The sequence below is a fragment of the Neomonachus schauinslandi genome, chromosome 2, assembly GCF_002201575.2.
Source record: "Neomonachus schauinslandi chromosome 2, ASM220157v2, whole genome shotgun sequence".
In the NCBI taxonomy this organism is placed as follows: Eukaryota; Metazoa; Chordata; class Mammalia; order Carnivora; family Phocidae; genus Neomonachus; species Neomonachus schauinslandi.
In genome coordinates, this window is record NC_058404.1 from 132,283,834 (window position 1) to 132,310,760 (window position 26,927).

Sequence of the window (26,927 nt, forward strand, 5' to 3'; positions counted from 1 at the left end):
ATGTAGTCACTCCAGCAACATTGTCATTGTTATGTCTATCCCAGCATACCTCCTTCCAGTTAGAAGTTTTAGATGAGCCTCTTCTCACGTAGCCATCTGTTGCTGGAGTAATCTGCCCCGGGATCTTCACTGTAAGACTGCTCTTTGGTAGCTTTAAATGAAGGTATTCACCGTATTTTATGTAGTACTTCCCCGTGTTATTCTGTATATCAGTTCCAGGATTTGGGTTATTTTAGCATGCATCCTGAACCCCAGATTATTTCTGGAATCATGCAGAGCGCAAGCCCTTGTAAATAACAAATCTTACTGTGTTAGGGCAATAGAGAGGGGCATGAGATGTTCAGGATCTGTTCTGGTATGTTTACTGGTGTGAACATATAATGGTTGTATCATTAGAACAGTCAGTACTTTTTTGACCTTTCGTTGTGGGCAGTTACCAAAAGTAAAATCCTTGACAATGAAGGGTCTTCCAATTAAATGACATAGGTATTATTAGATATACTGTCATTCCTTTAGAACCATAAACAGCCTCAGCTCTAGAGAGGCATACGTATGCAGAGTGGAGAAGTCTTAGAAGAAACGTTTGTAAAGGTTGTCGGGGACTCAGAAATTATTCTCTGTAATTCTCCATGAAATCCCTTCACCAGGTCTGATTCTTGGCATTTGCTTTTTGTAGATATTTTCAGGGCTGTTGGTAAATCTCAGAACTGTTGGGCCTTGGCTCTCCTGGCTTCAGTACTTAAGCATTCCTCGATATGGCTATGCGGTAAGTTTTCCTCACATGTCCTTGTGACTGCTTCATTGTTCCCAAGCTAGAACCAACCAGAATAAAGCCTAACAACCTCATGGCCCCAGCCACGAACTGTGAAAGTCTCCCAGGGGTTTCATTTTCAGAGTGATGAAGAAGAGTTTCACCTTGATCATCACCTGAGGTTTCCCCAGTCACCCTGCTGCCTGAGGGAGGTGAGGGGTGGAGAGAGAACTCCTCATGAAGGAGAAAGATTGCCTAATGGATATAAAAACATGTAGTTGCATTTCAGTTCCATACGAAAATAGAGGATGGGAGCCTAGAGTACATATTTTATATATTAAAATTAGAAGAAAAAGAACATATAATACAGCTACTGTGTTGGCTTTAGAAAGTTCATCAACTCCAAAGAAAACTGTGTCTTAATATAGTATGATTGGGTTTATAACTCCCAAGAATTAGCACTGGTTTTGATGAAAAGAAACAAGAACAATATAAAAGATTCTTACCTGTAAATTAACAATAGTCATTGAGTACCGCTGTATGATTTTAATTACACTGTTTGTGGGATTATAAAATTAGGGAGAGAAGAAGGGAGAAGTTACAGGTAAGATAGCCAGAGGTCTCCCCTCTTTGCCAAATACTTTACTTCCTTTGTTTTAGAAGCCAGAATCCCAACATAGGCCGCTCAATTGCCAGGGAGCAGAATTTTAGTTGCTCTGGTGTGACCGAGACCGTAAATGTGAAGCTTGGTTTGTTTTTAGGAATAGCAGTAAAGATTAAACTAGGAGGACATGATCATTCTTTGGAGACTTTTTGAAATTTAAAATCATTTACCGGGCGCCTGGGTGGCTCAGTCTGTTAAGCACCTGCCTTCGGCTCAGGTCATGATCCCAGGGTCCTGGGATCGAGCCCCGCATCGGGCTCCCTGCTCTGCGGGAAGCCTGCTTCTCCCTCTCCCACTCCCCCTGCTTGTGTTCCCTCTCTCACTCTCTGTCTGTCAAATAAATAAGTAAAATCTTAAAAAAAATAAATAAAATCATTTACCTTGTCCCATCCCCCCTTGTGTTACAGGCTTTGCAGCATAATGAGTTTTTGGGACAAAACTTCTGCCCAGGAGTCAATGTGACAGCGAATAATACCTGTAGCTATGCGATGTGAGTTTGTACTCAGTGTCAGAATGGATTTGCTTACTCTTGTGGTGTCAGGTAGCGAGGCCACTGGGCCGCGTGGCTGGTGTGGGTCCTTTCACCGACTTCTCTGAGCTGTTGTACACCAGTGCACATCTCCTTGACATTCTACTCTGGTCAAAGTTATATTTAAGTTGGGGAAATGCTTCTGATATGTTGTTCATTTGGGGCCTTTTAAAACACTGTTTTGATTGTGGGCTTTAGCTTTTATTTTCAGAACATTTGAGTTTGAAATGAGCTGCTTTGATATTTTAGCGAAGCCTTAGGATATTGGAATTGTATGGGTTATGGGAAGTGTATGGATCCATGAACTTAAGGCTTCCTGTAAGCCCACGCCACGGCCAGGAGCAAGAGACTGAAAGGCAGCTAGAGCGGAACGGAGGGAATATTTCCCGGGCACGTTTGTGGCACGTACCTCTTCCTCCGGCACTTAAATGGGATACGTTATGAAATCGAAGTCTACACGGCTATCTTTTTTTTCTTTTAAAATGACTTGGAATATCCTTATTAAAGCATGTACCCTCTAAAGAAAGAAACACATTTCAGTCAGCTGAGAAACAAGTCCCATTTATTGCGTAATGTCAATAAAACAGAAATGCAGATTTTCATAAAATCAGGATATTGTTTCAAAAATTGAATAACACTTTCCTTATTGATGATTGTTGTTAACGGTTTGATTCTGATACATTAACTAGTGAAAGAAAAGAGAATGCTGGTATCCAAATCTCATGAACCTTCATGAAATAATTCTTAGTAACAGGACAGAGTGCTGTTTTGTAGTATTTCTAGAAAACCTCTAGAAAGAGTTTTCTTTATCCTGCCCACTCCCTCTCTTTTTTGTCTGGGCTTAACACTTTTTTGGGGGGGACTGCTAGATTTCAAGAGTTGCACAAAGATGGGCTAACGGGTAATAATTGAGGCTGTACCAGGTGTTTTTAGTGCCAGGTGCTTTTCTAAACGGTGGCAGGGCTCCTGCACCCTTGTTGTGCTTCGGCTGCCGCTGAGGCTTCCACCTGATTAAATGGGCCTGCTGGTGATGGCATGTTGCAGAGCATCTGCAGTGCTCAGACCGGTCTTGGTGCAACAGCTGATGGAACGCGATGGTGCCAGGAAGGCCTTGCTCACCTCTTTTCCCAGTTTCAAAATTCTTAGCCTGTGTTCGTTTGTATGGCTGATTTGTGGGTGATGAGTTCTAGAAAGAGCTTTGATCATCTCGGTAAGGGCCTTTGATGTCATCTGTTAAAACTGAGGTTTTCCCCATCAGGAGTGAGGGCAAAATTACTTGATAAATGTTTTTGCCCTTTAAAGAGAGCAGCAGCATAGATCTGGAAACAAATGAATTTGCAGAGACTAGCAGTTTGGTTCACAGTGTGAGTCTGTGGACTTGGACAAGTTCCTTACAACCTTAGCCTCTTCATCTTTTAAATGTCTGTACTAACCCCCATTGGGCTGTTTTAGGGATTAACTAAACTGTTACATGCAGATTGCTTAGCATAGTATCTAATGGATTCGTAAGCACTCATTGTCTGTTGTACATGAAGGCATAGTTATTTAAGCCTTGGTAACCTATGGGAGGAGTGAATTTAAATGAGTAAAATTTGACAGATGCTAAGAATGAAGTCATATTCTTTTTCTGTTGAATTTCAGATGTACTGGCGAAGAATTTTTGCTAAACCAGGGCATCGATCTCTCCCAGTGGGGCTTGTGGAAGAATCACGTAGCCTTGGCATGTATGATTGTTATCTTCCTTACAATTGCCTACCTAAAATTGTTATTTCTTAAAAAATATTCTTAAATTCCTCTGTAATTTACATGATTGATCCACACATTAAAAATGGAGCATCTTGATTTATTTTAAATATTCTGAAGTGTTCTTGTTGTCTTTTCTTTTGGCATCATACTGTTCAGCAAGAATTATTTTCAGCAAAGACATTCACAGAAACCGTGGTGAACTGAATTACACATGAAAGAATCCAAGTCATAAACTAGTGCTCTTATGAACTGCGTATTAGTTCATCTAGTCATACAGTAACCATGGGGGAGGCATCTAGTTTAATTTATGGACCTAAAAAATAATTGAATTCTAGGAACTTGTGACAAGTTCTGAACACCTCTGATACCAGTTTCCTCATCTTTAAAAGGAGTAGAGGGTTCATCGCCCTCCAGCTCCAGTATCATCTGAATCTACGATCTGCCGTTATTTAGTAGAATCTACGATCTGCCATTATTTAGTAAATAATAACAACAAATATACAGATGCAGTGGTGGAAGTACAAAATCTAAACTGTGTTGGAAAAACCCAGTGTGATTCATAGGGTAAAAAAAGCCATTCTGAGAGAAGAAGCTTTGCTGGGCCTTTTAAGGTTATTAGAACTTACTGAGATTTCTCTGTTGTGGACTCAGAACACCGCAGGAGGTCTGCCGGCCTCAGACGAGGTGTGGAGGGTGCTTAGCTGTGCTGGGGCATTCAGGGGTCTGTGGTCTGGATGCGCGTCACAACCTCCCGGGGCACTTGGCTCAAATGCACAGTGCGCCCGGCTGCGTCAGCATCTCCAGGGCTGCTTCAGAAAGAATGGGCCACGCCAGGACCCGGGAACTACCGAGATCCTTCCCGGCTCCGAACACTTGGATCTGTGATACCATAACTGTCACAACTGCCCCCATACAGACGTCTTCGCTCCTACATAGACATCTCTTATTCACAGATTTTCTCTTCATTCTAACCTTTATCGGAACTAGGGAAGTATTTCTTAACTTCTTTTTTTATTAAAGGGTAATGTAGGGGAAAGTGTAGTCCAGTGAATTATCGTAAAAGGAACATGCTAGTGCAGCTACCGACCTAGGGGCAGAAACAGGACATGACCAGCACATGGGAGCCCCCCTGGTGCCCGCTCCCCATCACTACTTCCTCCTCTCTGGGTTGTTTCTGAAATGACGCTTGCATACTCCTCTCTGTTGCTGTTATCACACATCACAACAGCTGAGTTTTGTGTTCCCGTGTGCATAGATCCATCCTTATTTAAGTCCCTCCCGCCCCCTTTTAATGAAGTATTAATACAGAGAAGTTGCAAAGACAGTATTTGCCCAACTTTCCTTAATTGTTAACATTTATAGACCACGGTACATGTCAGAAGAGATTAACACTGTACATTATTATTACTTAAACTACGCACTTTATTCAGATTTCACCACTTTCACACTAACATGCTTTATTCCAGGATCCATTTCAGGAGATCACATTGCAATGAATCCCCCTTTTTATAAAAGTAAACACTTTTCAGTATTAATAGGAATTAAGTGAGCCTGAGGATCACCAGTGTAGACTCCTTGTGACTGCTCATCTTGGAGTATCGTTTAGTGTCAGTGGGTGCCCTGCCATATTGGCGTGACATCAGTCCAGGGACGTAGCATTATATTTTTAAGAAACTTTTTTTAGATGACATTTGATTAATGCATCATCTTGTAACATGTTATCACACACTCTTTTTACCTGATTATTATGTGACCATCAGGGTTAATCAGTTTTTCCTGTTCTTGGTATATAATCCTGGCTTCCTTAGAGTTCTCTGTATACACTCTTCCCTCATTATATATATATATATATTATATTTATATATATATTATATTTATATATATATATAAAGTGTGTGTATATATATATACACACACACATACTTTACATACAAAATACACTTAAAGAAGAAACAAAACAGCCAAATATATTAATACCTACTTTTGAAAAGAATTTAAATGTATCTTGTTATATTTACCATCCCTTTATATTACAATATCCTTTTTTACACAATTGTTTTTAATTATTATGGTAAGAAACACATAACATAAAATTTGCCATCTTCACCATTTTTGAGTTAAGGAACACTTTTTAAAGTATAAGTAAATATAAGTCCTATAAAATAGAAAATATAAATTTATAGAAATTTACTTCAGACTATGTCTATATTGTTTTGAATTTTGTTTTTATTTTCTTGGATGTCACAAGAACCAACCGATAGTGGAGAGGATGAATTAATTTGGTTTAAAATAAAAGAAACCTCAGGAATAAATGAAAAGTGTTAGCTACTACTCTATTCCTTCCATTGCTCTCGTGGTGGCTTGAAGTGAGTTGTTGAAGAGGCGGCGTATGTACTCAACTCCTTCTCCATCTTGGAAGCCATTCTTCATGGTCTTTAGATTTGAACTGTATTAACCTCAGTACCTCAATATCTACATATATTTGAAAAGTAGCAGTACTCATATTTATATGACATCTTTAGACCACCCCAGTGCCTGCTCAATGGGCTCAGATGAGACGAGTTGAGGTAGCTGGGGCAGATACCATTCATGGGTCCAAGAGCTTGGGCTCTCACCAACACTGATGTGTGAGCGGCCACTATGGATGCCTGAGCTGTCTGAGCTCTCCATATGGTCCTGTCCTTTGACTAGAGCAGCAGGCCACTTGGTGACAAGTTGATAACATACAATAACTTTATGGTTGGCCTAGAAATCTGTGAGGATCAGTGTCTTAGAGTATGAGTCCTACTGGAGGCCTTACATTTGTAGAGATTCTGTACTTTGTGTTTTATTTTGCATTCCCTCATGGAAGAACTGTATGGTGTTCTATGATACCTCTTGCTATACTGTGTCTTAAGGGATTTTCCTTATGGTTGTAGCAGTAGAATTATTAGAAAGTCATCTGCTTGAGAGTACTTCCAAGTCATTGCAATGTTAAAACTTTTGGGGGGCGCCTGGGTGGCTCAGTTGGTTGGGCGACTGCCTTCGGCTCAGGTCATGATCCTGGAGTCCCGGGATCGAGTCCCGCATCGGGCTCCCTGCTCGGCAGGGAGTCTGCTTCTCCCTCTGACCCTCCTCCCTCTCATGCTCTCTGTCTCTCATTCTAAAAAAAAAAAAACAACAAAACTTTTGGCTAGTATCCATGGTAAAAAGTATATTTCATTTGAACAACGCACTGCTTGTGTGCACAGATAATCCAAACAGGTTTCATGGGGTGCATTTCGAAAGTTATTTCTGAAAATAGAGTTTGAGTAAAACGATTTTATAGGCCCACCAGTATAATACAGTGACCATGTAATCAATAAATATTTTCAAAGTTATACAATTTTATATGCCCTTTACTTATTTTTAGTGTCCTGGTTTGAGCAATTATATGTTTATGATGGTAATATTGTTTTACCTCCCTCAGATAGAATTCATAACGATTAAGTAATTCTTGATACTTATTTTTCTTTTTTTTTTTGTTTTCATACATCCTTACATTCTCTGAATTCCTTCTTGCATCTATAAAATGAAAATTTCTTTTAGCTTTAGCATTTTTTTTTAAAAGATTTTATTTATTTATTTGACAGATAGAGACAGCGAGAGAGGGAACACAAGCAGGAGAAGCAGGCTTCCCGAGGACCAGGGAGCCTGATGCGGGGCTCGATCCCAGGACCCTGGGATCATGACCTGAGCGGAAGGCAGATGCTTGACAACTGAGCTACCCAGGCGCCCCTAGCTTTAACATTTTAGGTTATATGGTTGTTTATATTGAATTGTCCATTTTTCAACTAGCTTCAAGGAGAGCAGCCACCCAGCTTGACTTTTCAACTTCACCTATGTGCTTTTGGTATAATCCTGTAATTTCTTTCATATGAATTGTTACCAAAATAACTGGAATCTTATTTATGCAGATTTAGACTCAAAGTTGCTAAAATCAAGGAGGGCCTTCTCTCTGTTTGAAAGGTTGGCCTTTGACTTGTTCATCTGGTTAGTTTTAAGTATTTTCTTTTTACATTCCGCTTTGGTTGGTAGGGATAGGACCGAGCAGAGCTCTTTTATTCCTGTAGACCAGGGGTTGACAGACTTTATCTGTGAAGGGATCTAAGAAATATTTTGTAGCCTTTGCCTGTTTTTTTTTAGACGATCTCTTAAAAATGTAAAAATCGTTCTTGAAAAATGTAAAAACTAATCTTAGCTTGAGGCTATACAACTCAGTGTGAGCCAGATTTGGCCCACAGGCCACAGTTTGCAGAGACCCTTGGTGTAAAGTTGTCGCTCCTGCTTCATGTGAAACCATACTTAAAATGTTGATGAGCCAGATTTCTAAGAAATTTGCTGGTAATTTTACTAAAATATTTTTCAAGGTATTATATTGAAACCCTGTTTCTGCATAATAGAACAAATATATTGCTTCCTAATACTTGACTCTTCCTTAAGAGATCTGGCTACCACTTGAGGTCAGGCCTCATGGGGTTTGTGGGGGAGCCTGTTTTGCATGTTTAGGAATTGGACTTTTTTTTTTTTCCCCAGTGCATGTAAGGAGCGTTGTTATGCTCTGAGGAATTAATTCACTTCAGCCATCCTCAGAAGGGGACTGGTAAGCCAGAGCGCTGATTCACTAATTTAAACAGTAAAGTGTTCTAATAGCCATTTACTTGTGACATTCTTTTCTCAGGTGTGAAACTGAGATCAGAGGATTCCTTGGTAAAGACAGAATTAGGATTTCAGATTAATTCAAATAATGTCTACTACATCCATAGGAATTTGTGTCAAGCTAAGTTGAATAGTTGCAAGAGCTCATCATCATCAAGACAGTGCAGGAGATAATCAGTACCATCCTCACCCTCACAGGTTTGGGTTTATTCTCAGTGGACTAAAGATCCCAAGGAAATAAAACATGGAGCCCCACCAAACCTAGTTCTACCATCTTGCTCTACCTCCTGGCCTTCTGTCTCATGGTATATACATTTAAAAAAAACAGTTGACTCACGTTGCAGCCTACTTTGTCCCCACCGAGCACTATGAACACAAGATAACTTACATTCTAAGTTGAAGTAACTCTTGTTTTCTAGACTGTGAGCTTCCACATTTCTTTGCTGTTATCTAGGGTTTCCCAAGCTTCCCTGGTAAGAATCAATGATCATCTGGGATGCTTATGTGAGGAAGGAAGGCAAGGAAAGGCTATTTTTTCCCTCCATCTGTTGAGAAATCTCTGAGGACTGAGCCTGGGAATTCCAGGTGATTCTTTGGGATATACTGATTTAGGATTGCAATAACCAGGTAAGGCCATTTTAATTTCATTATAATTCGATCTCGATCTGATCACTGTGACAACTGCATTCAAAGCCATATATTTTGTACCCACCAACACATCGGAATCACATTTAGGACCAAGTGAGCTCATTAACATCACCCGATCTTCAAACCCTTTGCAACCTGCGGGGTCGTTCTCCCCCGGCAGCCCCACACGACAGCACTGTGGATCTCTGAGAAGTGACAGCTGGCATAGCCGCTGCTCCGCTCAAGTGACGGTTTGGCCTCCTTTCCTTGCCGGGCAACAGAAGCCGAGGCGTCATCTCAGGAACAGAGGGCTTGGCGGTACAATGCTTTTGAAAACCTCAAGCTGTTCCATCTTTTTCATTTTGCAGAAGAGGAAACTTGAGTTTCAGAGGCTGTGACCCGCCAAAGGCCACACGGACTATTTTCTTGCTAAGATTTGGAACATACTGCACTATTCCTAGGGTAACTTGACAAATCACCTGCGGCGGGTCACTTGGGCACATGTGCAGAAGCCAAGGTGGGCACAGAGGTCTCTAGTAGAAACCAGGGAGTTGTACTTTAAAAAAGTGTTTCAGGAGCTGTGAAGCAAATACGGGGCCTTTCTATCTCTACAGTTACTCAGGCAGATGTCCCCCCTCCCCTCCTTGTCATGTTCCACTCACCAGGTTTGTGGCCTTGATTAACTTACTTAGCTTCATCTGTATGTAATTTACTTAGTCTCGTATGCAAAAAATAGGGACTCTATTAGTATCTCCCTCGGTGTAGGTGTGAAGATGAAATAAGGCAATGCATGTAAAGTGCCTAGAAGTACCTGGCTCATAGGATGCCCTCAGTACATTTTAGCTATTACTGCTACATCCCACAGGACATGAACACAGGTTATTAGCATCATCCTAGTGCTGGTTCATGGATGACACCCTTGGCTGGGACGAGAGCACCATCCTTCCAAACCAGAGTTCGGCAAACTATGGCCTGCAGGCCAAATCCGGCCCACTGCCTAGTTTTGTAAATAAAACTTTATTGGAACATAGTCACACGCATTTGTATTTGTATTGTCTATGGCTGCTTTTGCACTATGATGGCCAAGCAGTTGTGACAGAGACCATTATGGCCCATAAAGCCTAAAATATTTACTATCTGGCCCCTTACGGAAAGTTTGCAGGCCCCTGTAGTCAACCAAGAGTTCTTGTTCCCAGCAGTGACGGTATACAGTTATAGTATACAGGTCTACACGCCAGTGATCTCGGCCTCTCTCAGTATCATTCCCTTTAACCCATTTGCAGAATCGATGCGTCCTGCCCGCAGCTGTCAGCTCTGCTGCAGTGGGGCTCCCAAATCTTCAAGAGTGGTGGTGGTGGGGGGGGGGGGGGGGGGGCGCGTGCGCGCGTGCGCGCGCGCACACACACACACACACACACACACACACTTCTACCTGAGAATACAGTGAGGGTTCCACTGAGCCTGAAACACACTTTGAGATTTGCACACTGGGGAAAGAAAGCAGGTATCACACTGGTCATCTGTGTTAGGAGAGGCTAGACTTTACTGCGGCCTAATGGGGCAGAGAACTCACAGAGCTAATAACCTGGTGTCTCCATGCTCAGTGGGCTCTTTATCAGAGCCTGATAAAGGACGAGGGCTGTGAGCCCTCAGCAATGAGGGTGTGAGCATGGCACGGAACCGGCAACTCAGCACAGCTGAAGTATTGGCCGAGATCGAGGAAACTCTAGAAAGGGTGGGAGCGGAGATAAGAAATCGTTATGGCCTTGTGAGCAGCCCCAGCGATGGGGACTAGCGAGTTCCACTAACCCTCCTGAATTATACTCTCTAGAGATGCTAGCTGGCCTCCCTCAAAAAGTCCAGAGTGGACCTTAATGTGGGCATGAGTGGATCTGAGTGGTGCCAAGGGTGGATGAAGGAGATGCATTTGGTGCTCTGTGGCCCATCTCCTCTGCACCTCTGATTTCGGCGGCAGCTGTGGTGGCCAGTTCCGTGTGAGCTCGGATCATGTTGACAGCATCCCACCTCAAGCCTGCACCACAGATCTCTTCGCTTTGCTGCTGTGAGGTCCTCCAAAGCTGAAAGAACCTGCTTGGCCCGAGTGCAAGCATAGTCTGAAAGTGTGGGGGTGTCTAGCCCTCCACCAACAGGGACCGGGGCCGATGGATGAAACCGTGGCCTTACGTTCTTCAGACAGGGAATTATGGGAGGCATTCTGTACTGTCCTCAGAGGTGGAACTCAGCTCCCGTTGCCTCCAGAGGCATCTTCCATAACACACCTGTATACTGGCATTTCCTCCTTTCCTGGCTCACTCTCCATCTCCTGCTCCAGTTGCCTAGTATCACCTCCCAAATAAACTATCAGGACTCAAGTCCTTGTTTTGGCTTTTCTTTTAGGACACTGAAACACATTCCCATTAATACCAGAAACAAAATAAGCATGTCTACTCTCACTGTTACTCTCCAACACAGTACTGTCCTTACTTACAAATGAGCTCCTCTTCTTCCCAGAAAACGCAAAGAATCAATACAGAATCTACTAGAGTTAGTAAAGGAGTTCAACACGTGTGATATATGTAAGATTAATTTATAGAACATTTGTAATTTCCCTTTATTTCAGCAATAACCAACTAGAAAATATAAGAGATTCTGTTCATAGTACCAATAAAACTATATTAAAAATGCGTAAGAGGGGGTGGGGGGATGGGTCAGCCCGGTGATGGGTATTAAGGAGGGCACGTACTGCATGGAGCACTGGGTGTTATATGCAAACAATGAATCATGGAACACTACATCAAAAACTAATGATGTACTGTATGGTGATTAACATAACATTAAAAAAATAATAAAAAAATGCATAAATCTTTAAGAAATTTTAAGAAACACTTAAAGGACATTAAGGAAGTTCTGAATAAAGGAAGAATTGTTTCTGATAGTGTTAAGATGTCAGTTCTCCCTAAACTCATCAGTAAATTCAATGCAATTCCAATAAAATTCCGGTGGGACCTTTTTCTCTCTGTCCACTCCTGCCCCCATAGGAACCCACCAAACTTGTTTGGACACTTGCATGGAAAAATAAAGTTTCACAAAAATAGCATAGTCAATTTAGGGAAAAAAAAGAAGACCTTACCACATATGAACACGTACTCTAAATTCATAATGATAGAAGTTGTGCAAGAACATTCATAGATCAGTATGTAAAAGGCTAAAGAGTTAAAAAAAAAAAAACAGACATTTATACATGAAACGGAAATGACATCATGAACTAATAAGGTAAAGTAATTTATTTAATAGAGAATATTGGCAAAACTGGCTGTATGGAGAAAATATCTGTGGGCCTTATACAAGGTTACTCTTACACAAAGTATTAAATGTGAAAGGTAAAACTGTAAGTTTAATAAATAAAATTTTTGACCGTACAAAGGTCTCAAAAACCCCAACACAATAAGGCAAAACAAACTGATGGATTCTTTTATATAAAAACCAAGGAAATATTGACAAAGTTATCAGTTGGATGAGAGATACTAACAAGAGTCCAAACTGATAAGGGATTAATACTTAAACCACACAAGGAACTTGATTTGTTGATTCACAAATCAACAAAAAAGGCCATGACCCAGTAGAAAAATAAGCAATGAACAAAAACATACGTGTTTCCCAGTAGATCAAAGTGTAAGATTTTAAAGGTTTGAATAGGCAACTTACCAAAAGGGAAACCCAAATGTTGAACAATTATGTGAGGGGATGTCCAACCTTAGGAATTAGGAATCCGAGAAATGCAAAATAAGATGAAACCTTACTTTCAAGCTGTGCCATTAACAAAAAATAGGCAGTTGCATGGTACTGATGCTGGTGAGGGTATGCATAAAACTGGTAATCTCATGCAAGTAGTGGAATTGTAGACTGGTGCAGTCATTCCGGAGGGCAATCTGACAGTTCTGAATAAAACTAAATATTCATAGGGGCACTTGGGTGGCTCAGTCAGTTAAATGTCCGGCTCTTGATTTCGGCTCGGGTCATGAACTCAGGGTCCTGGGATCAAGCTCCACATTGGGCTCAGTGCAGAGTCTGCTTGAGATTCTCTCTCTCCTTCTCTCTCTGCCCCTCCCCCCTGCTCACACACTCTCTCTGTAAAATAAAGAAAGAAAATTTAAAAAATTTAAATATTTATAAACCTGGCATTCAGCACTCCAACTCCTGTTATATAGCCATGGAGGAACTCAGGAAAAGCCAACGAGGGAATTATGTTCAAAGATTTTGAGATAACAGAACTATGAGAGCCAACTCTTCACTATAGAAAACCGTAAGTAAAATGTGGGGGTTGCACAGTAGGAAACACTACACAGTCCTCAGAATCACCTCCTAGAGGTACATACTGCAGACGAAGTAATGTGTCAGTCATACTGTTCTTTGGACATAAAAAAAGAAGATGCCTTTTTCAAAGTCTAAGCCTTTACTAATGAGTCTCATGATACAAATTACTCAGCTGCTTCTCCTTAGGAAATAGACAACTATAACATCTGTTACTATCCCAAGTCTTTATTGAGAAGTAAAGTGCTCAATATTACACATTAATGAAATTCTCGATTGTCGAGAGCCTTGCATATGTAACATCTTCTTAATAATACAAATATAGAGGGGAAGATGACAGGACAGGGATGAGAACGGAGTTCTCCATGACTAAAGAGAAAAAAAATCTGTAACTTAAGGGTAAAAAGAAAGAATGTTGTACAGTCTTACAGGTGGAATGAGAAACAGTATAATAATAAGTATACAAAAAGACTTTCTAGTGACCATAATTGATATATGGCACGTGGTCAATACACATGGATACCACATAATGGCTGCACTTCAAATTGAAGTTTGTTTACATGTAACAACACGGTACACAAACATAAATACACACTCAATATCCCTGGAATGCAAACTGTAGTACCTAGTAATAAAGAACTTTGTGTAGCATATTCAAAAGAAAGTAAAGATGGAAAGAAAGCTGTGAGAAATATTGTGAAGGAAGCCCAATGTGTATCACTTCTATAGAAGCCAGCTTAAAAAGTTCGTTTGCTCGTGTTTTCATTGAAGATTTGACTGACATGTTCTACCAATTACACGAACAACATGTGAATTCAGAACAAGGTACTAAAACACAGGCCTCTCTTCTACTGTTCTCCGAGTCGGAGTTAACTCACCAACACTGCATTCTCCCTTGCTCGTCCCATTAGCTCTCAAAAGGTTACCTCATTCAACACTTTTGAAAAATAAGATCTTTATTTTTTATTGAGAAATAGACTTCTTCTCCATAAATTTGGTGAGACCCTCTCCTAAAAAAAAACCTGCTGCAAATTCAAACTTTGGCTGATACATTCTGATAATGAATTTTCAATACCAGAAACTCCTTTTGATTAAACTGAGCTCCATTTAGATTATAAATTCTAGTTTTGAAATGCAGGATCAAGGGTATCTGAGTTCTCAGGGTGCCTGGGTGGCTCAGTTGGTTAAGTCTCCAACTCTTGATTTGAGCTCAGGCCATGATCTCAGGGTCAAGAGATGGAGCCTCATGTTGGACTCTGTGCTGAGCATGGAGCCTGCTTAAGGTTGTCTCTCTCCCTCTCCTCTGTCCCTCCCTCTCTCTCATTAAAAAAAAAAAAAAAAAAAAAAGTATTTGAGTTCTATATTCTCAAAACAGCATAAAACTCAAACTTTAGTCTCACAATATTTATATATGAATTTCAAAACTTTAAATTCTTGTGTAAAATGAACATATTTGCTGAGTTAAAACCTTCAGTACATACTTAAAACATTTAGTAAGTTGGCCTTCCCAGATTAGTTACAACATTAAAATCAGTTGCAAATAAGTTGGGCTACCTGGGAAGAGAATATATGGACAAATCTTTATACTAAACTAATTATCAGAGTAAGTCAATCTTAGCGATAGGGCTCCTTCCAATTTTCCCATGTTATGGTTGGAGATGACATTTTAACCCACAATCAATCTTCGGTGGCTTCATGCAGCTCAGAGCAAAAATAGTGTGAACTAAGTGAAACAGTTATTCCCACAGACATTAGATATGATACAATAACCAAAAAAAAAAAGCACAGTATCCAACATTTATCTTAACCATTCATACAAATTCTAGCATAATGACTACATACCCATTCTATGGTTTGGAGTTCTTTTCCAGCTCATCTTTTAGAAAAGTTTACCCCGGGAAGGTAGTTGAAACAAAAGGCTCCTTTCTTAAAAGAAAGCTATGTATTACGTCCATGAGCTCAGCCTGCGTGGGAAGGAATGCCCCTACTTTCCCTTCACACACTGGGCAAAAATGACAATACTGATTTTCGTGATTGGAAATAAAACTCAGAAGCCTTTTGATGCTTCTCTCCTCACTTTAAAGGCTACTTCATTGTCAACTGAGAAGACTCATCCATGGTAGCAAGTGGGCATACCACTCCATATACTTTACAAAGACTTTTTTTCTAGACTCAATATTTACACCTAGATTTCTTACATGAGAAAAAAAAAATCTTCTTTGATCCATGGGCAAGGTTTATCTAAAATAAATTAAAGTGCAGAAGACTTAACGGCTGGTCACGAAGACCAGCATCCTACGGTGGTCAGGGCATATAAAGCGTACCTGCCCTGGCGATGCAGGACGTCAGCCCCTTTTTCGCCGGTTAGGAACACATACTAGCACATGTCCTAGACGTGGATATTGGAACTCCCGTTTGCACCTGCACCTTCTATTCCTTCTGCAGACTGGGAGGAAGAAGGGCGGGAGCTTCTGGTGCGAGCTTGACCATTCAGTCCCACGGGTGTGCCTAGACCGTGACTTGTTTGGGAAGCTGCATCATCGGATTCGCAGCGCCCCAGCTCCTCCCGTACTAGCCGTTCCATCTGCTCCCTGTGGATTTCGCTGTCACGACCCAGTCTTTCATCCTAATAAAGGAAAAAGAGACCACTATGTTGGGGGTCGGGCGAGGCATACTTCTGTACTTAGAAGTTGCCTGAGGAAATGAAGGGGCCAAATTATCTGTCATTAAGTGACGCTGGCGATTTACAGCGTATACAGCAATTCTCTGAGCTACTGGAGTAACTTTTTTGCTTAATTGTACCATTCAGTGAAGGCAGAAGCATCAGTGCTTGCAGTATTAAGTAACACCTCCAGATTATCATCTGACAGCACGGATCTGCAGTTACACGGACATTTTCAAAAAACGTCTCAGATTCAAGGTTATAAAATATGACTACCCCGATACTTTACTGAGTCAGTGTTTCTGTGTCAGATGACCACTTACCTCCGCCACCCCATCCAGCAGCCTGCCCAACACTTCCCTTCTCTTCAGTTTGGCCCGCTCCATGATCTCCAGCTTCACAATCACAGCGTCAATCTTGGACACGATGCTGCCGATGGAGTGCTCCATGCGGTCCACTCGCCTCACCAGCCTGTTGGAAACCGCAGGTGAGAGGGGTCAAAGCCACCTTGTGCACTTGGTTGCCTTTTCAGCCCACGTGGCTTTTCAAATGGAAGTGCTAAGATTTTTTTTCTTAAACAATATGATAATCTGAAACACATTCTAAGTAGTTTCAAACTTCAGCGATAAACTCACATATTGCTGATGGGAACGCTAACTGGCACAACTTCTCTGCAAGTCAACATTGTATTACAAGTCTTAAAAACATACGCTTAGCTTTTATTCAGATATTCCATTTTTTGAAAAATTTCCAAAGGAAATATGTATATGTGTGAATTTTTGGGCTACCAGCATACTCATTAGAGTTCTGCTTATTAATAGCAGTTCATTGAAAAATGGTTACAGGGCACCTGGATGGCTCAGCCATTAAGCGTCTGCCTTTGGCTCAGGTCATGATCCCAGGGTCCTGGGATCGAGCCCCGCATCGGGCTCCCTGCTCGGCGGGAAGCCTGCTTCTCCCTCTCCCAATTCCCCTGCTTGTGTACCCTCTCTCGCTATATCTCTCTCTGTCAAATAAATAAATAAAATACTAAAAAAAAAAAAAAGAAAAATGGTTACATTAAGGGTGCCTGGGTGGCTCAGTTGGTTAAGCAGACACCTTGGACTCAGGTCATGATCTTGGGGTCCTGGGGTCAAGCCCCGCATTGGGCTCCTTGTTCAGTGGGGAGTCTGCTTCTCCCTCTCCCTCTGCCCCTTCCCCCACCTGTGCTCTCTTTCTCTTGCTCTCTCAAATAAATGAATCTTTAAAAAAAAAAGAAAAATGGTTATTTTTATAATTAACAGAAAATTATTCAAATATGTTACTGTTCATTTATATAATGGAATTCCAAGGAGACACCAGAAATTATATGGTGATGGAATATTTAATGAAATAGTAATGTTCACAATATATTAAGTAAATAAAGTAGTTAGAAAACACTGTTCACTAATGAGTGAATATTTTGAATAAAAAATTATGTAAAAGCTTTAAAAACATAGAAATAGGAGACAACCTCTGGAATGGTGGTTTGAGGGCTCTGTAGGCACTCTCCCCAGAGAAACAACCATAACTGTTAAAAATTAATTAAAATTTTTTTTCAAAATTCTGTAAATCTTTTTTTCAAAGATTTTATTTATTTATTTGACAGAGAGAGAGAGAGAGACAGCACAAGCAGGGGGAGCGGAAGAGAGAGGGAGAAGCAGGCTCCCCTCTGAGCAGGGAGCCCGACGCGGGGCTCAATCTCAGGACCCTGGGATCATGACCTGAGCTGAAGGCAGATGCTTAACCGACTGAGCCAGCCAGGCACCCCAATTCTGTAAATCTTCTTAAGAGTATACAGCAAATGAAGAAGCATTTACTTAAGAAAATTCACTGGATTTTAGTAAGAAGAGTGAGAGTCTATGACATGTGAGCTACGGTCTGCTCCCTCTCTGTCTCCCCCAGCTCAGTGTAACAGAAGGGTCACTCCAGTTGGGTTCGGCAATGGACACAGGGCCCCCACTCCCTCCAGCTCCCAGTGGGGGCCTATGGTATCTCCCAGGAAGGGGTGGTCTGCTGCAGTTCTCATCTCTATGTCTCCACCTCCAAATCCATGTTGCAGAGGATCTAATCCAGGCAAGAGTGGCTGGGAGGGATGATGTCTTCTTCCACCCAACTGCCAACTGTAGGCTGGAGTTTCCATGCCAGGAGAGGAAAACTGAGAAGACTGAAGGCTGCCCTCCTAGCCCAGTGGCTTATTCATGAAACAGGGGTATCACTTGGGGAAGTAGACCACTGTCCCTGACCCTAGCTCTGAAGGAGTGGCACAGAGGTTTTGGCCGGGAGGAGAGTCAGGCCATAGAACAGAGAGCTCCAAGGCTTCCCGCAAGAGAACTGGCTTTATTTGGAACAAAGTGCTAAGCCTGAGTGCTCCTCAGAACAAACGGGGATTGTGGTGATAAGCCGTTAAGACGAGGTTGGTCACCTCATGAGATAAAAAAGATAAATTGTTTACCGGCTAGTTTATCAGGAAGAACCAGGAAGAGACAGCTAAGAAGACTGCTAAAGACTGGCTTCAAAAACTACCCCCGCAAAGGGGCCTGAATTGAATTGGATCAGAGTGTGGAACAGTTTATATCCCAAGGCATTACTGAAAACAACAGACCCAGCAGCCAACAATTAGTGGAAGCCAAGAGGTGGAAGTAATATCAACAGAGGCAGAAGGCTTCCCAGAGAGATCAGGGAAAGACAGTGAGAGCCCTGCTAAGAGCACTATCTTTTCAAAGTGACTGTGGTGGTCCACGTGGTCACGTGGTCACGTGGTCAGACCTGTGGCCTCTGAGAAGCAGCATCAGAGGCTTCACAATGTGGGGGAAACAGACTTCATTAAAAAACAAGCATGCAAACAGCAAACAGAACAAGCCTGGGGGGGGGCAGGGGAGGAAGAAAATTAGTATTCTAAATTGCTATAATATTTATTTAATATCTCCAGTTTTCAATAAAAAAAAATGAGACATGCAAAAACACCACAAAAAAATGTGACCCATAATACACAGAGAAAAAGGAGGCAACAGAAACTGCCTTTGAGGGGGCCCAGATAAATTTAGTAGACAAAAAGCTCAAAGTAGCTATTATAAATATATTCAAAGAACTAAAGGAAATCAGGTTTCAAAAGATATAGGACAGTACGTATGATGACACTGTCTCATCAAATAGAGAATATCAATAAAGAGATGCAGATTATTTCAAAGAACCTAAGAGAAATTCTGGAATTGGAAAGTACACTAAATGAAAGGAAAAAGTCACTAACAGGGTCTCAACAGTAGATTTGAGCTGGCAGGAGAAAGAATCAGCACACTTGAAGATAGATGACAGAAACTATGCAATCTGAAGAGCAGAGAGAAAAAAGAGTGAAGAAAGATGTGGGATACCAGTAAGCACCCCAACATATCTAGGATAGGAGTCCCAGAAGGAAAGGAGAGAAAGCAGCAAAAAAAATATTTGAGGACATAATAGTTGAAAACTTCCTAAATTTGATGAAAATATTATATATCCCAGCAGCTTAATGAACTCCAGCTAGGATAACTGCAAAGAAATCCACATCCAGACAGATCATGGTCAAAATACTGAAAGACAAAGACAAAGAAAATATCTTGCAAGCAGCAAGAGAAAAGTGACCCATCACATACAAGGGAACTTCAGTAAGATTAACAGCTATCTTCTCATCAGAAATAGTGGAGACAAGAAAAAAATGAAGGAAAAATAAAAATATGCCTAGATAAAGAAAAACAGGGAATTCAAGCTAGTGGGCCTGCTTTATTTTTTATTTTTATTGTTAAAGATTTTATTTATTTATTTGAGAGAGAGAGAGAGCATGCAGAGGCTGGGGGGAGGGGTGGAGGGAGAGAGAGATGCAGACTCCCTGCTGAGCAAGGAGCCTGACACGGGGCTTGATCCGAGAACACTGAGATCATGACCTGAGCTGAAGGCAGACGCCTAACCGACTGAGCCACCCAGGTGCCCCAGCAGGCCTGCTTCTATTAGAAGAGATACTAAAGGAAGTTCTTCAGGCTGAAAGCAAGTGATCCAGATAGTAATTGGAATCCACATGAAAAAACAAATAGCACTGGAACATGTTATTATGTAACTGCAAAAGACAATACAAATGCATATACCTTTTTCTTTTTTTTCTCTTCACTGATATGAAAAGCAACCTGTGTAAGACCATATGTACACAATTGTATTGTTGGGCCTATAACACATAGAAATGTAGTAATATATTTGACAATAGCAGGACAAAGCAGGTGGGTAAGATCAAAGTTGTATTGGAATATGGAAATGACACCAGATGGTAACTTGAATCCACAGAACAAATGAGGAGAAGCAGAAATGGTAAGAAAAAGAATAAGCTAAATTCTATAAATATATACTTTCTCTTCTTTCTTGTCTCGGTTCTTTTAAGAGACAAAATTATTGAAGTGATCATTATAATATTGTGATACTGGATTTGTAACATATATAATAATGGCATAAAAGGGGAGGAGTTAACAGTTATATAGGAATGATATTTCTGTATCTCCTTGGATTAAGTTAATATGAATCTGAGGTAGATTCTGATAAATTGATTTGTATATGTTAAGTCCTAGAGCAACCACTAAAAACATAACTGAAAAATGTAATGAAAAAAACTATTAAAGGAATTAAAATGTTACATTAGAAAATAGCCATTTTATTTTTTTTAAAGATTTTATTTATTTATTTGACAGAGAGAGACACAGCAAGAGAGGGAACACTAGCAGGGGGAGTGGGCTTCTGCTAAGCAGGGAGCCTGATGTGGGGCCCAATCCCAAGACCCTGGGAGCCAAAGGCAGACGCTTAACGACTAAGCCACCCAGGCGCCCTGAAAGTATCCATTTTATGTAAAAGAAAGCAATAAGGGAGAAAAAGAGGAAAAAAAGACATGAGACCTATAGAAAATGAAAAATAAAATGGTAGATGTAAGTCCAACTATATCAATGATAACATTAAATGTAAATGAAGTAAACATTCTAATCAAAGGCAGAGACTATCAGACTGGATAAGAAGACCAGATCCTACTAAATGCTGTCTACAGGTGACACACTTGAGATTCAAGGATACAAACAGGTTGGAAATGAAAGAATGGAAAAAGATGTATCATGCAAAAAGAAACAATAAAAACGCTGGAGTTGCTATAGTAATATCAGACAAAAGAAGACTTTAAAACAAAAAAAAATCTTACCAGAGATAAAGTAGGACATTTTATAATGAAAACAGGGTCAATCTATTAGAAAGATGTACCAATTATAAACATATATACACCTAGCAGCAGAGTGCCAAAATACACAAAGCAAAACCTTACAGAAAGGAAGGAACAGGCAATTTAATAATAATAGTTGGAGACTTTAATACCCCACTTCCAAAAGCAGATAGAACAAATAGGCAGGACGGCAGGAAACAGATTTAAGTAACACTAGACCAGACCTAATAAATACCTATAGAACACTCCACTTAACAACAGCAGAACATATATTCTCCTCAGGTATATCTTAGGATATGCCATGTGCTAAGGCCATAAAAACATTAAAAAAAAAATAAACACATGTAAATGGAGATACAAACACCAAAATGTTAATTGGCATTTTGGTTTAGTGGGAATGCGAGAGATCTTAATGTTTTGTTTTTATTTGCTGATTTTCCTATAAGGAATACAGTACTTTTATCAAAAGAAAAAAACACCATTAAAAGTTATAAAAAAAAAGAACTGATGATTAGTAATGGAAAGGATCAAATTGTGAGAGGTAGGAGAAGCGGCTTGGTCTCATTTGAACTCCTCAGCCCAAATTCTGCCAATTCCTTCATACTTACACTTGAAATTCTTCATAAGAAACCCCACTGGAGATGCTTCCCCTCCTTCTGGAGCTATGCCCACTGTCTTCATCATCATCCTCCTCAGAGTCATCCAGGCTTCGTGGGAAACTTCGGCTACTCATGGGACGTGGTAAAGAGCTGTGGTCCAGATCCAGGTCCTCCTGAAGAACATGGGGTCACTGAGTGAGGAGCAAGAACACCTTGTCCCCACAGAGCTCCACTGTGGGCTTGGGCAGATGGGAAATGGGCATGTACTGTTTAACACCAGACTGTGATTCTCACACTTCTAATTCATGGACTGGCAAATTTTCAAAACAAATTTTATTGACCAGCAAGGAATCGCTAACTTGTTTGGACAAGGAAGAACATTAAAAATAGAACAACAACAAAAAAAGTAAATGAAGAAATATATTATCACCTTTTCATAAAAAAACACATTTAATAACTACAAAGTAGGAAGGATATAATCTTAGAAGAAATACAGCCTTGTGTAAGGTGATTTTACTCACTGTCTTCTTGTTCACATTTCACTATACCTGGTAAAGTTTCCCACCTACCGACACAGTTCTGTGGAGTAGTTTAGAGACCACTGTTCTATACTATCTCCCTATAGAAAAGGGATTTTTGTATAGAGTATTCACCTATATTCTCTGTACCTCAATTACCATGGATATTTTTTGGTTTGTTTAACCATTTATTTTTAAAGTTAATGTTAAAAGCTTTTAATTATCCTTTCTGATTATAAAAGACCATTTCATAGTAAGTATTCAAACGGAAGGCAGCTGCTAGTTTTGTTTTACTATAAATGTTAATTTATAGAGCAACTAACTTTATATCCCCTGAGAAATCTTTTCCCCACTCTCATGGACACTGTGAAGTGTGTAACTCCTAGGTTTCCCTTTTTAAGCTGATGACCAGAAAGCTTAGGGCCAAATTTGTAGCTCAGTCTTTAACAAGCATGTATATATTTTTATGGAATGCATTTTTAGCTTCATAGTCTAGTTTTATATTTCACTTTTGTTTTACCTCATTTGTTCATTTTGATTTTTTTACATTTATGCCAATATATATGTAATATATTTTTACATATTGTTGTTATATATTCTTTTTGGAATATGCTGGGTACTACTACATAAATTGACGGAGACAGAGACAGAGAAAGAGGCAGAAAGACAGAGAGACTCTCAGTAATCCACTACTTAGCATGGTGTCTGAAACACAGTGAGGGCTGAATCAAATCATGTTCTCCTACACTAGACCCACCCTCTCTTTTTCCAAGTCGTCTCTCATCTGCTGATGTTCATGTTCGGTCAGTTCTTGATCTCCATCTTGGTCATATTTTGTGAATATTGCCTCTATCTCTGCATCAGTATGGCCCTTCCTGAAATTATTGAGAGGTTACAGATGAAATCATTCATGTACATGGTCCAGTGCAAACACAGAGACATCAAGATGCAGGAAGAAAGGAGAAACTGCTGAATCATCCCTCCTCTTGGGATATGTTCCAGAAAGACACCTCCTCTGAAAAAATAGTATCTCTCTGAGTACTCGGGCCAGAAATATCCTTATCACCAAGAACTTATCTTTATATAGAATTTCCCAGGGCCTCAGAAAGTGTGATTCTCACCCTTTGAGATCTTGTCGAAGTTCATCAAAGTTTAACTTGCCTCCCCCTTGCCTCAGACTCTCAGAAATGTCATCCACAGCATTTTTTTTCAGTTTTAGTTTGACCAAGGCTTTATGGTAGCCCTGTTGAAAAGAAAAGATTGGGTTTAGTTTACTCTCTTTTTGCATGTGCTTTACCATCCATTTACACTAGTAACTACTAGTGTAGACCTTATTTTGCACGGTAGTGCAGGGCTGTCAAAATGACCTTGCAAGCCCGAACTGTGCAAGTGATGTTAATAATCAACAGGAAAAATTATGATTGCTCCGTGACCTTTAAAACATCTTATCAGGGGCGCCTGGCTGGCTCAGTCAGAAAAGCACGTGACTCTTGATCTCGAGGTCATGAGTTGGAGCCCCACGTTAGGTGTAGGGATTACTTAAATAAACTTAAAAAAAAAAAACTTTTCATCAAAGCATTAAAAACTCCCTTGGTATCAGTTATAAATTTACAGGGAAATTAAAAAAAAACAGTAAAATGAATATTTATTTGTAAAAATTTTATCCAGAGTAGTTTGAATAGTGCTTCCCTTCTTCTTGTATAACGGATATGGAGGACACCTCTTTTCTATGTCTTGAGGAACTCTGATAATCCTTTCTTCATATGGATCAGCTCCCAACATTTTATCCTTTGCCCTTCCAATGTTGTAAAATATCTCCAGAGTTCCTTGAATGTGACGTTGTTTGCCAGCGTCACTTCCTTGGAGACTGTAGGGACTTTCCATCACAACCACTACTCTCATTCATGTTGATAAACTTGCCTTCACTAAGTTCTTTGACTGCATATCTATCTTTCCACAGATATTCAAGATCTTGAAGGGTAGCAGTGCCAACATTCCCATGGCCAGCTACCTATTCTAGAACTCTCTTACATTTGTTTTGAACTTCACTTTCAGTGTTATCAGTCTTTGTTTCTTTGCTCGGCTTTCATCTTTGCTGGCCCATTCTCCCTTTCAGATATGCACTCTTGTAACACATCACGTGGGGGTTTCTCACAGGGAGAGAGAGAAGCAACACAACTACATGTTTTGTGTCTGCACTAAACAGCAGGTGCTCCGTGACCTAGCCTAGTCTTTGTAAGAAGGGATGTTATCGCTCACTGGTTAGGATACACATCCGTTATTTATGTAACAATTTGTAGACTGAAGAGCTAGCAGTGAAGTTTCTATGTTATGCTATTACAGTTAATATACTGTGATAACTGAAATGTTCTGTGACAACTGGAAGTTTGTACTTTATACTATTATTCTCAGTCAAGATACTGTGACAACTGAAATAGGAACTGTGTGGAGAGGCTGGTGTTATTTAACATGAAATAATTGAAATCTGTGCATCTCAGAACCAAAGGGCAAAGTAAGGACTGCTTGTATATACCTTGGAGATTTGCTAACATGTAATAAATTGTTCTGCAAAATTCAGGATAACCCAAATCTTAAGGTCCCATCCAAGGGGTTTTGTTTTAAGAACTGGAAGTTCTCTGTTCCAACATGATTCACAGACAACACAGTCTTAGGACTTGAACCAACAGAAAAAGATCACACAGTCAAAGAGCCACGGGTATCTTAGTAAAATGATGTTAGTGAACAGGCTGTGTACTTTAGATGTAGTTATTTTTTGTTGCTTAAGTTTTATACTTTAAACCAAATAAAGAAGTCACATTGAGAAGAACAAAGCTACCCAACTTTCCTGTCCTGCCCTTCCATTTATTTAACAACTTCCTGAGAAGGTGCGTAAGTGAAAGTTCTCAGGCCCTTACTCTGTGGCCTTTTTCCTTTGACTATTTTAAAACTTCCTTGGAAGGTCAAGGATAAAGGGTGAACTACAAAATATTTGCTTCTAAAACTTTTTAAAAATTGTATTTGAGATAGAAAAAGTGGAAATGTCTTCATATTCTTCCCTTTCAGTTTATTCTGAACTCTGGATCTGCAAGTGGCAGCCAACTAGAGGTGTCCTCAAAATAAGTAAAGGTAAAACCAGCAGCTTAGCTCTTAAGAGTCAAAAGAGATTGTGGAGAATTTAATTCTAGGGCATTAAATGATTCCCAGAATTTAAGTCCAGGCTAGCAGCATACCCATCTCTAGCTCTAAGACAGAGAAAATGTAAATTATTCCTGAAATGTAGCAATCTACTCTTTACTTTACACCATGACAATTGATCAGTGTTGATGTGGAAATCTGGCTGAAGCAATGCTCACTTTATGTAGAAAGTAAAACAATTCTGAGAATTAGGGCTTGTCATACCTTTTTGATAAGATCTGAGAGTTCCATTTCAGCTTTCTGCTGGGCCAGATCAGATTTAACTTCAGAGTAAGTATCATTGATGATGGCCAAAAACATATTCTGTTTGTAAATCAAAGGAGAGTTGAGATTAAAGAAGAAACCTAAATATACTTCCTAAACATCAATCCGAAATTTGACATATGCATTTTTTTTTTTTTAATGATCTGATTTCTTAAGAAGACATAAATTAATAGTTTTGCTACTATACTCTTCGGGAAAATTATTTTTTTCATTAAATCATGCCAAAGGAAAATGCAATATATTTTATTTACAAACCATATATTGTGATATATTTTGCAAAAAGAGACAAGAATGAAATACAACAAAATATCAATGTATTTACCAATGGATGGTAGGATTATTTTATTTTATTATTTTTGTTTGTCTACACTTTTTTCATTTGACAGAAATTATTAGAAGTGTAGAACTCTACGTAGCTCTTCAAATTTCAACAGTTAATACAGACAAGTGGAATTCTATGCTTCTTCCAAATATTGTTATACAATATTATTTGAGATTTACAGAGCATATTTTGAAGAGTTGAAAAGATCTCTGCAAATGGGAATACAGCAGGCTTCATAGAAGATAGTCAAGAGAAGCTTAGTGAAAAAGACAGACTTTGGAGTCAAGCACACTTGGATTTCAGTCTTAGCACTGCCAAGACTATATTGTTTAAATGTTCTAATCTTTATTTTAAAATTTATTTGTTCTTACATTAACAAAATGGGAGAAATCATAGTTCCTCCCCTACAGATTTGTTGTAAGAATTAATGAGATAATCTATGTTAAGTGCTTAGGACAGGGCCTCAGGCATGGTAAGCGCTACATAATTTATAGCTATTATCATTCAGTAATGGTTAGTTCATTTTCCTAACTTTCTCCTCCCCAAGATAATGGTTTGTATTTCCAACACCTGTTTCCCACAGGTTTTTTTTTTTTTAAAGATTTTACTTATTTATCTGACACAGAGAGACACAGTGAGAGAGGGAACACAAGCAGGGGGAGTGGGAGAGGGAGAAGCAGGCTTCCTGTGGAGCAGGGAGCCCGATGCGGGGCTTGATCCCAGGACCCTGGGATCATGACCTGAGTTGAAGGCAGACACTTAACGACTGAGCCACCCAGGCGCCCCCCCCTCCCACAGGTTTTCTTGAAACGCCACACCCAACTGA

At 40.0% G+C, this 26,927-nt stretch overlaps 2 protein-coding genes across 2 annotated transcripts in view; one reads left to right on the plus strand and one right to left on the minus strand.

Annotated features, from left to right (window-relative positions):
- ABCG2 (ATP binding cassette subfamily G member 2 (Junior blood group)) overlaps window positions 1–3,802 on the plus strand; it is a 105,731-nt gene extending 101,929 nt beyond the window's left edge. The window contains exons 14-16 of the mRNA XM_021702258.1: window positions 677–766; window positions 1,823–1,905; window positions 3,586–3,802. Of these exons, the coding sequence (XP_021557933.1) occupies window positions 677–766; window positions 1,823–1,905; window positions 3,586–3,733 (321 nt within the window). The 3' untranslated portion in view covers window positions 3,734–3,802. The remainder of the gene's footprint in view (window positions 1–676; window positions 767–1,822; window positions 1,906–3,585) is intronic.
- Window positions 3,803–15,364: 11,562 nt separating this feature from the next.
- The window catches only part of PKD2 (polycystin 2, transient receptor potential cation channel), a 52,801-nt gene continuing 41,238 nt past the window's right edge, over window positions 15,365–26,927 (minus strand). The window contains exons 10-15 of the mRNA XM_021702318.1: window positions 25,720–25,818; window positions 23,442–23,563; window positions 23,078–23,195; window positions 21,812–21,975; window positions 16,291–16,438; window positions 15,365–15,931 (exon numbers count right to left, since the gene is read on the minus strand). Of these exons, the coding sequence (XP_021557993.1) occupies window positions 15,695–15,931; window positions 16,291–16,438; window positions 21,812–21,975; window positions 23,078–23,195; window positions 23,442–23,563; window positions 25,720–25,818 (888 nt within the window). The 3' untranslated portion in view covers window positions 15,365–15,694. The remainder of the gene's footprint in view (window positions 15,932–16,290; window positions 16,439–21,811; window positions 21,976–23,077; window positions 23,196–23,441; window positions 23,564–25,719; window positions 25,819–26,927) is intronic.